The following is a 13,435-nucleotide window of genomic DNA, read 5'->3' on the forward strand; positions in this document are numbered from 1 at the left end:
CACAATACAAGTTTCTAGCCCAAAATTTCTGAGACAGAAAAACATGTATATTCTGAATTTCCTATGCAGGTGGCATAAATACAAGTTTGCATTTGGTTTTATCAAAAACAGTCAGGAATGAACAGCATCACTATACTTAAAGTAGGAGGAAAATTTTACAAGGTTGGGTAAATTTCAATGGTCAATCATAATACTGTTAGTTTGTTATTTAGAATGGTGTGTGTGTGTATATGTGTGTTTTAAAGAGGTTTCTTTTATGTGCAGCTGGTCTTCAAAGGTGAAGGCCCTGTCTTTCCCCCACCTCCCACCTGTACTTTACTCACCAAGCTCAGGTCATTATCTGTGTTCACTGAGACATCCTCAACTTCTTCCTATTATTATACCTCTAATCAGCCAACTGAAGAACTTCTGCATGTTTTTTTGTATGATCAAGTTTAAATACTTCATTTTGCACTATAAATTTATAGAAACCTTCTGTAACATGACCGTAGGATCATATCCTCCTATTCTCCTAGGACAAATGTCAGAGTCAATTCTTCCTCCTCTTGTGTTTCCTTGTCAATGTTTACATACTTCTATAATAATATAATACATATTAAGGATTTTTAAAAATTTGTATACATTTTCATTTTCCTTAATTTTCATGGCTTACTTATACCTCTCATGTCTATACACAAAAGAAGTATACAATCAATAAATCGTAGTTGAATGAAAACTTTACACAGTAATACACACAATGGTAAAAACATTAATTGTGAGTCTAACATGCAATCTATTTTCCCATTTTATTTATTTTTTCCCATTTTATATATGGCACTGGAAAAGTCACATTCCTTTTCTAAAACCTCACTTTTCTCATATTTTTAAATTAGAATATGACATGAACTTGTAAGTTCTTTCTTACAATAAAATCCTAAGACTTGGACCACAACTGTTCATGTTTATAGTACAGCTGGTTTTCTTATTTAAATGGGATGGAAGATTTTTTACTTTAGCATCTTAAAACTAAAAACACTAGTCCAGGAAGGAACACAAGTGCTTAGGTGACAATATTTGGATAAACAGACATCTACATTGTACGTGGTCACAATTTTCCACATATTTTAATTAAGGAATTTCCAAGTTGATCTGACATATGAGAAGAGCTGGTAATTATCTCATAGAGAGGAATTTTTTGCTAAAATTAGCAAATTCTTCAATTTTATTTAGATTTGCTTACATGCCCTTTAAATTTAAGTCATCATGCCAAAGAACCATGAAGCAAGAAAGTTATCATCAGAAATAAAGTTTACCCTTCCTATTTTGTAACTGAAGAAACAAGATATCCAGAGCAATGAAGAGATCTGATTGAGCCACAAGGAGATTTCATAGGCTTTGAGCTTACCTTCAGGAACTAAAATATATTAAGCATCTATGTGTAAATAAAGGTTGGTTATGCCTGCCCTGACCTTTGTTCACTTCCCCAGATATTGCCTATCCCAAGGAAAAAGCAGAAGAATTTGTCTGATAATCTAGTTTTAATAATTCAACAGTTTTACCTTCCTTTATTCTCTCATTCTGTAAATTATCTTCCTATATAGTTAAGCTACTTTTTAAATGTTAAAATAAAGGAACATGGAAGTTTCTTAAATGCATGACAATGATAACTTTCCCAGAACAGCTTTGTATGTCCTGTTATATGACAAAATGTATGGCTAGCCCAAATAAGACACCTTGAAGGTCATAAATATTATAGTAACTTTAGGATTTAAAGATAAATTACCTTGCTTTCTGCTAACCAGCGATGTGGGTCATAGTTAATGTCAGGACCAGATGAAAAAACCTACAAAAAAAGGAAACAGTCTATTAAGTAGAATTTTCTCTGAAATGAACCTACATAAGTGAAATTCTTCATCATAACATCTAAAAGTTTAGTCTCTAAATTTAAAAGTTTAAAAAGAAAACAGTTCATATCAAGTACGCAACCAATTCCAAACCACCATTTATCTAATATGTCTATTTACATACACATGTATGCATATATGTATGTATGTATGCGTTGACAGTAAATATTTAGCTCAAATACAGCAACATGAATCAAGTCTCAAGTGTTGGCATTGCTAGAACCTCCAGAGGCTGATTCCACAGAGTTCTGGCAAGCAGCCTCAATTAAACCACTACACTTCATTTTTGTTTCTTTCTTTCCCTCAGTCTTGTTCCACGTAATATATTTCACAGTGGGTTAGATGTAATTACACGGAAATTTAATTCTTTGTCTCATTTATCCTTCTTTAATTTCATACTATGAGGGCCATTTTGTCTCATTAATGTTTCTGTAGAACTGACAGAAACTAATCAACATGACTTTGTGCAAACATTGCTTTATATTTCATGATGGTAACAAAATCCTACAATAAGTAGGTTGTCTATATCAGCTACCTTGATTTCCTTCACACCAACTCATTTATAAAATCCTTCTCCATCTGGTTCTGCCGTATTACTAATAAAATGGTGCTCAAAGTTTGTCAGGGATTTAATGATTGTAACACAAAATTTTTTCTGTGTTCCTACCTTCTTTGAAACAAGGGCTACCTGTGATATTTTCAAAGGACCCCTCTCTAGAAATTTTCTGCTTAAAAAAGCCTATTACTTTGCAAGAGACATCTATTCCTATTCTCAAGTATTTCCATATTTCCTGATCTGTGTGCACATCACTCCCCTAAGGAATATCATTAGGTAATGCATTTAGACACATTATGAACGTATAATAATGCTGACCATATGCCATAAACAAGAGTGCTGTGCTGTAATCTTATATCCAACTTTTCTCTCCTCCATTTTTCTCACCATCCAAATTTCATGCCTCCCTGCCTTCAGTGAAATCCTGCCTAAACACTTTAGCTCAGTGTTTTTTTTTCCTCTTTGAACTCTGTTATTTGTAAGCATCCCATCTGTCATTGATTGTCACTGATTATGATATGTTTTTATTATTCTTTCCCATTCATCTGTGTTGTAGTTTCAATAAAACTTCAGTGACTAAAGATCTAGTGCTCAAGTCTAAAATAATTTGATATGAGTATAAGGAATGTTCATATTTTATGATTTTTTTTCACAAATTTATATATAGTTTGTGCTTAAGAGAACAGCCTCATACACTTACAAGTGGTGTGACTTAATTTCTCTAAGCTGCAGATTATCATCTGTAAAGTAGGCAAATGACCTCATAAGGCCAAAGTATAAATTAAATAAAACAAGGGTTAGCACAGTGTCTGACACATAGAACATTATTAATACTACTAACTGCAATATAAAGATGTCATCATCAGGAAATAGACTTCAAGGTCTATTATGACAAGAACACTATAACAACAATTTGTCATAAAAAGTTAAAAGAAAGAGGGATGCCTAGGTGGTTCAGTCAGTTAGACACCTACCTTTGGTTCAGGTCATGATCCCAGGGTCCTGTGATGGAACTCCTACATCAGGCTCCCTGCTCAGCAGGCAGTCTGCTTCTCTCTCTGCCCCCCTTTCCCTAGTGCTCATTCTCTCTCTCTCTCTCTCTCTCTCTCAAATAAAATCTTTTAAAATAAGTTAAAATAAAAGCTGTATATACATGAATATATAAATATATATATGAATATATGACCAAAAAAGGCACTACATAATAATGATAGCTAGAATTAGTTGAGTATTCAATAAGTGCAAAATATTTCATTCCATAATATGCACCTTATATATCTTATTTTACTTCATCCTCAAAATAAGCCAACTTATAAATGGGACATGAATTCTTACAGAAGAAAAAAATGCATAAATTGTCCAAGGTCAGACATTAGCAATTTGGAGAGATACAATTTGAGCTTCCATCTGTCTTATCCTATCCTTTTATGCGCTACAAATGAGTGAGTACTCAGATCAAGTGTTAGGAGTAAAGCTCTTCAATCACCAAAGATTGGTCTGCAAAAATGATGTAACTTTAATTCAGACACTTTCCTAATTGTTTTATAATAGTGATGGCTTATTAAGTGTCCTTTAGTTTTCAAACACTACATGCATTTACTAAAGTGGAATAAGTAATAAATATGGTGGCTGGAGAAAGAAAATGGTAATTAGAAATAATATCAATACTCCCAAGGACTTTTCTCAGGCTCATTTGGTACATATCTATTATCCAATTCATTTCATAGCTGTCACTCTCTACATAAAGTGGCTAAAAATTTCATGAGCAATATTTCAAAATTAACAAATGACAAAGAATAATTGGAATTATTTCATTTTTTAAAACATTTTATAAGGACCACCACTCTCCCTTAGATCTCTGAACTATAAAGCATAGAACTAATTTTATTTTAACAACACCTTGAGGGATCCCTGGGTGGCGCAGCGGTTTGGCGCCTGCCTTTGGCCCAGGGCGCGATCCTGGAGACCCAGGATCGAATCCCACGTCGGGCTCCCGGTGCATGGAGCCTGCTTCTCCCTCTGCCTGTGTCTCTGCCTCTCTCTCTCTCTCTCTCTCCCCGTGTGACTATCATAAATAATAAAAAAATAAAATAAATAAAAAAAATAAAAAAACAACACCTTGAGTGGTTTATTTGAAGTGAATGCAAATGTTATATTCTTGGGTATTCATTTTTCTCCCAAGTTTGTAGGAAGGTAACAACAGAAGTTACTAACAGAAAGAGACCCACAACAAAAACCAGTGTACTCTTAAAAAAAAAAAAAAAAAACTTAATAGAATTTCTTATTTTTTTAGATTTACTTTCCACTCATCACTTGGATGGAATTAGTCTTTCCCTAGGGAAAGAAGTGTAAAGACCCATTACCAAAATCAGTGCTTTCCTGAAAGCCTATTAAAAAATAGGGTGTTTTTTGGAATATGTTGGAGGGATAATTTGTTCCTCAAAAAGAAATAAAATATTTAAGCAATCTGCTATCTACTCACTATGTTTCAGCCTGTAATTGCCCATAGCAAGGCTTATATATCTTATACCATGATCCAAATGATTCCATTTCTACATCTCTAACTGAAAATAAGCCATCCTGACACAAATACTTAAATATAGAATAAATATTTCATTGTTAATATGTGCTTTTTTAGATGAAATTAGGATCTTAAGGCCACACATCCTTTAAATATAGGTAAACATGACAAGTCTTAAATAAAAAAAAGCAGCAGCAGACAGGAAAACGAATAAACCATCATTATAACAGGCCCTATAACAAAACTGAAAGAGTTTTTCCTCTAAAGCCAATTACTTCTCATATTTGCCTCACAGTCCTCTCAAAATGACATCTAGGCCTTTTTAAAAATGTAGAACTTCCATCAACTCCACCAAATTCTATCCACTGAAATATTTCTGTTAAAGATGAATCCTAAGGTACCTCGCATTGCAAGAGTAGAATTATAGTTTTATTTTCTTTAAAACACCATATGGGGGTGGGGGAGCGAGGATAAGGGAGAATAGGAAAAAAGAAGAGAAAGTAGCAGGAAAAACAAAAAGGGAAGATCATTTTTTATGAGGAAAAAGATAAATGACAAAATAAATAGAAGAAACACCTGGAAAGTATTAAAAACTAAAAAGGCCTTAGGCATAACACTATAATTTGAGTCCTGCCATCTCATTGCATAAATACAGGGTAATTGATGGCTAAATGATAACAAGTTATGATCCCACTATATCAAAGCCACACAATGCAACATAGTGGTACTATGACCTAGAACAAAGGAGATGCTTGCCTTTATGGAATTAGGAATATATATGATCAATTCTTTTTATTTATCATTCTATTAGAACTGTAAATTGAATAGCAATATTCCATTTTAAAGATAGAAAAAAACAAGTATAATTGCTCTGATAAGGGAAGGCAAATAGCATAGGGGTCATGTGCTTAACCTCCAGAGTTAGAGTCCCAAAGTTTAAAGTCCTGGTTCTAACCTTTAAGAAGACACATGGCCAGAGGCAAGTTGCTTAACCTCCCTAAGCCTTACTTTCTCTTGTCTAAAATGGATTTAATCAGAGTACTTAAAGGACATGGTGGTTTTAGGGGTTAAGGGAAAGAATCATACACTGTAGCTACCACAGTATCTGTACTATAACTAGCACTCAATAGATATTGGCCAGTCATACACTAACGACAACAAAAATGGCCTGTGATAATGAAAACCTTTAGATTCCAAGGATATTTTTCTAGTCAGAACTGTTGCCTCTCTCATAAGACATCTTCTCAGAGTGATAGAGGCAATTCAATGAATTAATGGAACACTTTCTCTTCCAGGACTGTGCAATAGATATAGTATCACATTCTAAAAAAGCACAAGGTGTTACTTTGTTTCATAAAACTTTTCATAATAAAAATGTGAATACCATGTAACTATGCATTAAAATCTTATTATAATTATGTACTAGGAAACTAACTGAAAGGCACAATGAGAACTCATAATTACTTTCAATTTCTCCATTGAGTCCCTGGAGAAGGTTTTACAAGCTGCATCAATTTCCTTTCCTATGACACCAAGAATGGATTCCTGTTCAGTCTCCAGGCAAAGAAGTTGATCCTTGAGCTGCAATCTGGCCTCTTCCATCCTCCTTAACTGCTCTTCTTCATTGCTTATGTGTTTTTCCTAAAACATCAATAAGCAAAAAAAGAGTTAATTATTAAGGCAAAAAACGCTTGTAATATCTGTACAACCAACTCAAAAGACTACAGTAGTAAACAGATCTGACTCTGTCTCTTTACTTCATTAAAATAAAATGTGCTGCCTACTCATCAATTGAGGTCAAATCACAGAGAATTCAGAAAAAGGGCACTGAGGAACTGGGAGAGTGGATGCTTGGCAAAGAAAATTAAAGTAATTCTGTTACCAAAAAAAAAAAAAAATGAAGTTTAAAAAAAATCCTTTACATTTTAATAATATAATATCATTAATGGGTCGGAGAGTAAAAGCTGATGCCATGAACAGACTTTAAGCTTTCAATAAATATCAGCGAAACACTGGAAAAAGTAAAATAAAAATAAGATTGTGAGTTTCCTTTCAGAAATAAATGCCTATTACTATCTTATCTCATCAAAATATAGGCTTTAGAAAGCCTAAGTTTGCAAATGTGTCATACTGCATAAATGCTTTGAGTCATGTAAATTTGATAAAGGCAAGATAGAGGTACTGTTCAAGTAAGCAAATATATTTAATGAAAAGAGGTTTCTAAGAACACTTTAAGAGATTACAAAGACTTGGGGGCCTGCTCTAGGTAAAGGAAGTCTCCGTCATGATTGCCCAATTTCATTACGAGAGAAATTCAAGTGGTATAGCACAGACCTGGAGGAAAATAACAGAAACACTAGATTCATAAGTACAAAGAATGGCCCCCAAAGACATGGCTAGCTAGCTTTGCTTTCATTCATTACACAGTAACCTGATCATTCTTTACCTACCCTAGTAAATATAACACAAGCAAGAAGATTATGAGGAAAAAAACCCAGCTTGAAATTAAGAGATCCATTTACTCAGTTAATCAGGAAAGGAACATGCTAGTGTTTTAGCAGAATCAAAAGATATTTCCTTTCCACTTAAATTACTTTAAAAAATGAATGAAAAACCTTCTGCCCAAGACTGTCCTTTCATAAACTGTCTTCTGCCCTTCCCTCCAGCCTCACACCTCCCTCCTTCCCACTCTCATATTTCAACTACTTGCGGCTACTCAAATATGCCTTCATATGTCTCTCCAACCACATGTGATGTGTACAACACTGCCTGAAGCTGCACTATTTGAAAATGGGGCTGGTAGCTAAGAGATAGTATTTATCTTGATGACTACATCCTCCCGGCTTGTATCTCAGCTTTATAAACTTAGAAACTGGATCTGGTACCCTGAGTGGAATCATCTTTCAGCAAAAGAGTAACAGTAAGCTCACAAGAGACTAATGCACAAACTAGAATGCCACTCAATTAACTACATCAGTTTACAATGAGGAGCATAACTGCCATATGGATCAGAACGTTCGTGTCAGCATAACCTGTATATATTCTCCCTGCAGACCAATCTGGATGGGAAGGCAAATTATAATCAGAATGTTGCTTAATGAATGGGAAACTGGAGCGAGGAGAGGTTTTTTTAATGAAACAATGTGTAAATGGCATTACGCTAATGGCAGCCTGGCGTGTCCATCTACACATCAGGGATCTACAAACCACAATAACAAGTGTTCCATCCTCCTGGGTAGTGTGTAGATGGAGACTGCTGAAGTGCATCTCCCTAACTTTCTCCTTCGTTCACATTCAGTTTCTGCCGAAACTCTCCCTCTCCTGATTGAATTGGCATCTCTTTAGATACATTGATAACTTCACAAAGTCTCACTCTTTTCTAGGAGCCTTTCTGAAAAATTAACATCCTGGTTCGGAACAACATTTGACTTTTAAAGTTTACTAGAAAGCAACCTTACTGTCAAGTCCCTAGGTAAGTATACTTGCCTCTACTATTGGCTACGTACCTACCACCTATATTTCCTATCCCTCAAAATTTATCCTTCAGGACCTACTCTCCTTTCTTTAATGACTTCCCAAAGCATAATGTTCCCTGAGCATATTATGTATATCACAGTTTTTAAAAAAAATGTATCAAGTTGTAATATAATTGTTTTTATACCTCCCTCAATAAACTGCTAATTTCAGGAGACTGCAAAACATGCTTATAATCATCTTTAAACTCCCTAACTTTATTGAATAGGTGATCTATAATTTTTCAAGGACTCAAATTCAACAATAGAAAGATCATTTCATCAATGACCATGAGACTTGTATACACTCAGAAGCTACTGAGGTGTGCTTGGAGGTTCCTCCTATGCATAAATAGACTTTCAGACTGCTGCTGTATTCTCACTGGTGTGTATTAATAAATAAAATATTGTATCAGGGATTACTGAAGTATTTAGAGGACAACTGCTTGATATTCTAACCCCAGGCAATTCATAATGATGTTCTAACTGTTCTTTCTTTTCTCATTTCCCTCAGAGCCAGTTTTCTTCTATCCACTACCACTTTTCTGTGCTGTCACTTGACTCAATAAGACAAAACTATTCTATATTTAGCTATTCCTAAATACGTTGACATTGTCAGAAAAGGCTGTATAAATTCAATCTCTTTAGCAGAGACTGAAAACTTCATTATCCACTTCACTATCTTCTATGAGATAGTCTACATGCCATGTCCAACCAACCTTCCTTTGAAGTAGAATTCACAGCACATTTCTGACAAATGGTCATCCAACCCCTACATGACCAGCATTAGTTTCAAGGAATAGAACCCTGGACAAAACTATAACATCTTTCCATTAGTCTAAGTGCTATACTGCAAAATTAAAGTAAATAAATGAATCTCCTACCCTTACTAAATCACATTCCAGGTAAATCCATGTTCTTTTATTTACCTAGATTTCAGACACTACACCATACCGGTTCTCCATCTGCATGTGCTCCAAGACCTTAAATCTAGGAGTTAAGTAAGCTCTTCCATTCTATATTTCTGTACTATTCTGTATTGATTTATTCATTCATTCAACAATTTTTTATACAAAGCCTACTATGCTAAGACATTCTCCTGAGTATTAGGAACAGAGTGAATAAAATAAGGCTCCTGTTCTTATATAGCCAAAAATGTCTCCATGTAATGCCATCTCTTTTGTTTTGCCTCTTTATTCTGGCTTGAGAATACTTAATTGAACGCCAATTGTGGCATCCAATGAATTCGCTTTCTCTCCCAGCTTCATGTTTCAGAAACAGCTCTATAAATGGAACAAGCACAGCTAATTCTGAGGAAGAAGTAGGAAACTGGCTGACATTAATCCAATCATCCTGTCTGAGTTGAGGGTATATGGATTAGGGGAGATGATAATATTTAGGCACTACTATGACTATTCCCTGGTTCTTTACTGAATTTAGAAGGAGCAATAATTCTACAATAAGATTAACCAAAAGCCACCATATTTCTATATAACCAGAGGTAACTCAAGATGTTTTAGAGACTATTTAGAAATATGCAAGAAAAAGTAGCTTTGTGGCATGCTGGACTTCTAGAAATATGGAAGACATACTCAGTCCAACTTCAATGTTTCAGCATGAATGGATACAAATGGGTCTTGGGAACATAAAAGGAGCTTCTCTGTGTTGGGGTGGGAGAAGTTGGGATTAAAGAGATAGATACAGATGAAGCTGCCTATAGCAGTCTATGTAAGTCTATACAATCCAAAAAAGAAAGATATCCTAGACCATGACTGAGTTTGAGAATCTTAGTAAGAACAAACTCAACCCTAAAGTACACAAATGAGGAAGCCAAAGTTCAGACAGACTAAATAACCGGACTAAAGCTGAAGGGGCCATAACCCATAACCTGAGTCCCCTGCTCCTAAGTGCTCTCTATTAAAATGCCAGAGAAGTTGAGTTCTTAAAATTGGAATTTAGAAAGCCAATGTGAAAAACTCAGGAAATTCATCAGCAAGTTAGGTGAGGACTAATACAGCCTTAATGTAGAAAGAACAACAAAAAAATACTTCTATACTTCTGAATGAACATTACAAATGAAACACATGACATATTGGGAAATTCAGAATAGACCACAAAAAAAAATAAAAGAGAGAGAGAGAAAAAAAAAAAAAAAACATCAAGCATGCACAACATGACTAAACTCTTAGGGGCTACCCATCTAAAGTGGAGATGTACCGGATGTAAATGGAAAATCTGCACCTGGCAGATTTTGGCCAAAAAATATACTAATCACACAGTAAGCAAGGTACAGTTCCATTGTCAAGACAGCACAAATTTTATGAAGCTTCCATTTCAGGACAGCTTTCCATTTAAACTGCTGACATTTGTGTCTAAAGTAAATAAAAATAAAATCCTGCTCACAATCTCATCAAACACACATATGTGCACATATTCAATGCTGACTGGATTCATCAATGGACCTGTAATTCCAAGGATGAGAAATGTTCCTCTAATTATATATTTATGTTACAGCACACTTTTTACAAATCAGAACATTCACTTTCCCAAAGGCTGTAAAGATTATAAGGAGACACAATCTTCTCAGAAATAGAACCTCAATAAAACTAGAGCCTGCCCAAAATATTATCTCCTTGGCAAAAGTTTACGAGATTCCTTCGATGTCTTAAGAGTTCCAGAAAAGCCATTTTATCTCCAATATGGCTGTTACAAGAATTGAAAACAGCTCTTCACATATCTTAAAAGAGTTTAGCAAATAAAGCAGACTCATGTGACTAAATGAATCATTAATTACAAAACTGATATTCCTTTACTGAAAACTAACTTGAATAAGCAACTATGACAATATTTCAGCCCCAAGGCCATCTTTAATACATCTGCGGGGTGGGGGGGGGCAGGATGAGAGGCAGAGAGAGATCAAATTACATTAAAGGCTGGAATTAAAACAAACATAATGTAATTCAAAGTGATTAGAAGCATGCTGAAATTATAGATCAATACATATCACCTAAAAAGTTTTGAGAAAGAATATTTCTGTAACTCAAGATAACTGTTATGCCTAAGCCTTAAATCCAGGACACTAGCATTTCAAGGCAAATTATGAAACTATCCTGAACAAAAATTGGATCTGTCCGGAAGCCATTTATCTAATTCTCTAAAGAAAGCTCATATTACTTATGCCAACAGAGTTGACTCAGCTACAAGAAAGTTAAGTTACAATGAAATGCCAACCAAGGCAGAAACTGCAGCACAACTAAAAGAGAAACATCTACTGTGGATATAACAGTGTATCTGAAAAGAGTTTAATCTAGAAAATTACCCCACTACAATTGAAACTGTCTTGAAAAACAGAAAGTAAATAATAAACAAAGAAAATGTTAAGTCTTGGCTACACCATAACTACTTTTTTGCAAACTTATTTCTTAAAAATAAAAGATTTATATGATGGTGCATTTTTTAAATTCAAAATATGGCTATATGTTAAATGTTTAGATTGGTATCAAAAAATAAACAAAAAACAAAACAAAGCAACACCTCCAGAATCAACAGTTCAGATCAGTTTAAAAAGTCTCCATGAGGGATGCCTGGTTGGTTCAATGGTTGAACAGTTGCCTTCATCTCAGGACATGATCCCGGGGTCCAGGATCAAGTCCCACATTGGGCTCCTTGCAGGGAGCCTACTTCTCCTTCTGCCTATGTCTCTGCCTCTCTCTGTCTCTCATGAATAAATAAAATCTTTAAAAAAGAAATCAAATTTTAATAAGTCTCCATGAATCCAACTTATGTATATCTTACGTATATCAACTTATGTATATCTTTTGCCCTCAGTGAACCCAAAACTACTCAGGAATAAAGCGGATAAGGGAAAGTCATAAATTAAATATCTTGTTATAAAAGTGCAGTAATATGCACTTCCTTCCTCACCTATATGGATATTATAACAGATAATTTGAGCTTTTAAGAAAAATAGGATTATCTGCCTCTTTTCTTGCCCCCAAGGTACTTCACCTAGGGTTCCTACTACTTTGTTCTTTATGTCTGTTTCCTCACCAGGCGGTGAGTTCCTACTGGGTAGAGATCTTATTCTTTATTTAAACATCCCAGTATGGGGTGCCTGAGTGGCTCAGTCAGTTAAGCGTCTGCCTTCAGCTCAGGTCATGATCCCAGGATCCTGAGATCAAGCCCTACATCAGGTTTCCAGCTCAGCGGGGAGTCTGCTTCTCCCTCTGCTCTTCACCTCCCTCGTGCTCTCTCTGTCTCACTCTCTCTCTAATAAATAAAATATTTTTAAAAAATAAGAAATAAATAAACATCACAGTACCTAGTAGAGTCTCACATAGTAGTCAATCAATAAATCTTTCTGAAATATATAAAACCTTTTATGTTCCATTCAATGAGCATGTGTGTGTATGCATACTCTGTATACTCTGTATGTGCCAAGCAGAATAGACCCCAACTATACAACAATGAATAAAAAAACAGAATCTCTCAACTCAAATTATTTCTTGTGTTTCTCTAAGTTTGCTTTTGCAATAAATTAATCAGCAAACTCACTGAGGGCAATCATCTTGCCAGTAACAAGTTATTGCAACCAGCAAGCAAGTTGATGTCACAAAAGTAAGAGAACTGCCAGTAGTAAGAAGTAAACAGATGCAGACCAAGTTTTAAGGATAGAATCAGTAAGATCTGCTAATGAATTAAGTAAGGATTCATGTGTGAGAGAATGAGATGGTTCTTTATATGTATTTAATAAGCAAAAGAACATCATAATTCCTACTAGAAGATTGGCTCCCCAAAATAAAAGTGCTACTATTTCTTGGGCTGAATATATTCTTTTTTTCTCCTCTGAAAGTAGATGCTTTATACTATTCCCTTCAAAGGAGGGGAAGAACTTAGAATTAATAGTATGCTAAGCATAAGAACTGAGAGCATCAGTAAAACAGCAGAGCTAACAGAAAAAAAG

General features: G+C 34.8%; 1 protein-coding gene across 22 annotated transcripts in view; it reads right to left on the reverse strand.

Annotated features, from left to right (window-relative positions):
- Nucleotides 1–13,435, reverse strand: part of CEP128 (centrosomal protein 128) — a 400,883-nt gene that overhangs the window by 230,718 nt on the left and 156,730 nt on the right. For all 22 annotated transcript variants that reach the window (XR_003134759.3, XR_004818081.2, XR_007412452.1 and 19 more), the window contains 2 exons: nt 6,425–6,601; nt 1,763–1,822 (listed from right to left, as the gene is read on the reverse strand). Coding sequence is in view for 18 of the 22 variants with exons in the window: in XM_049113364.1 (XP_048969321.1) it covers nt 1,763–1,822; nt 6,425–6,601 (237 nt within the window). In the remaining 4 variants the exon portion in view is untranslated. The remainder of the gene's footprint in view (nt 1–1,762; nt 1,823–6,424; nt 6,602–13,435) is intronic.

This window comes from Canis lupus, chromosome 8 (genome assembly GCF_003254725.2).
Source record: "Canis lupus dingo isolate Sandy chromosome 8, ASM325472v2, whole genome shotgun sequence".
NCBI classification, from domain to species: domain Eukaryota; kingdom Metazoa; phylum Chordata; class Mammalia; order Carnivora; family Canidae; genus Canis; species Canis lupus.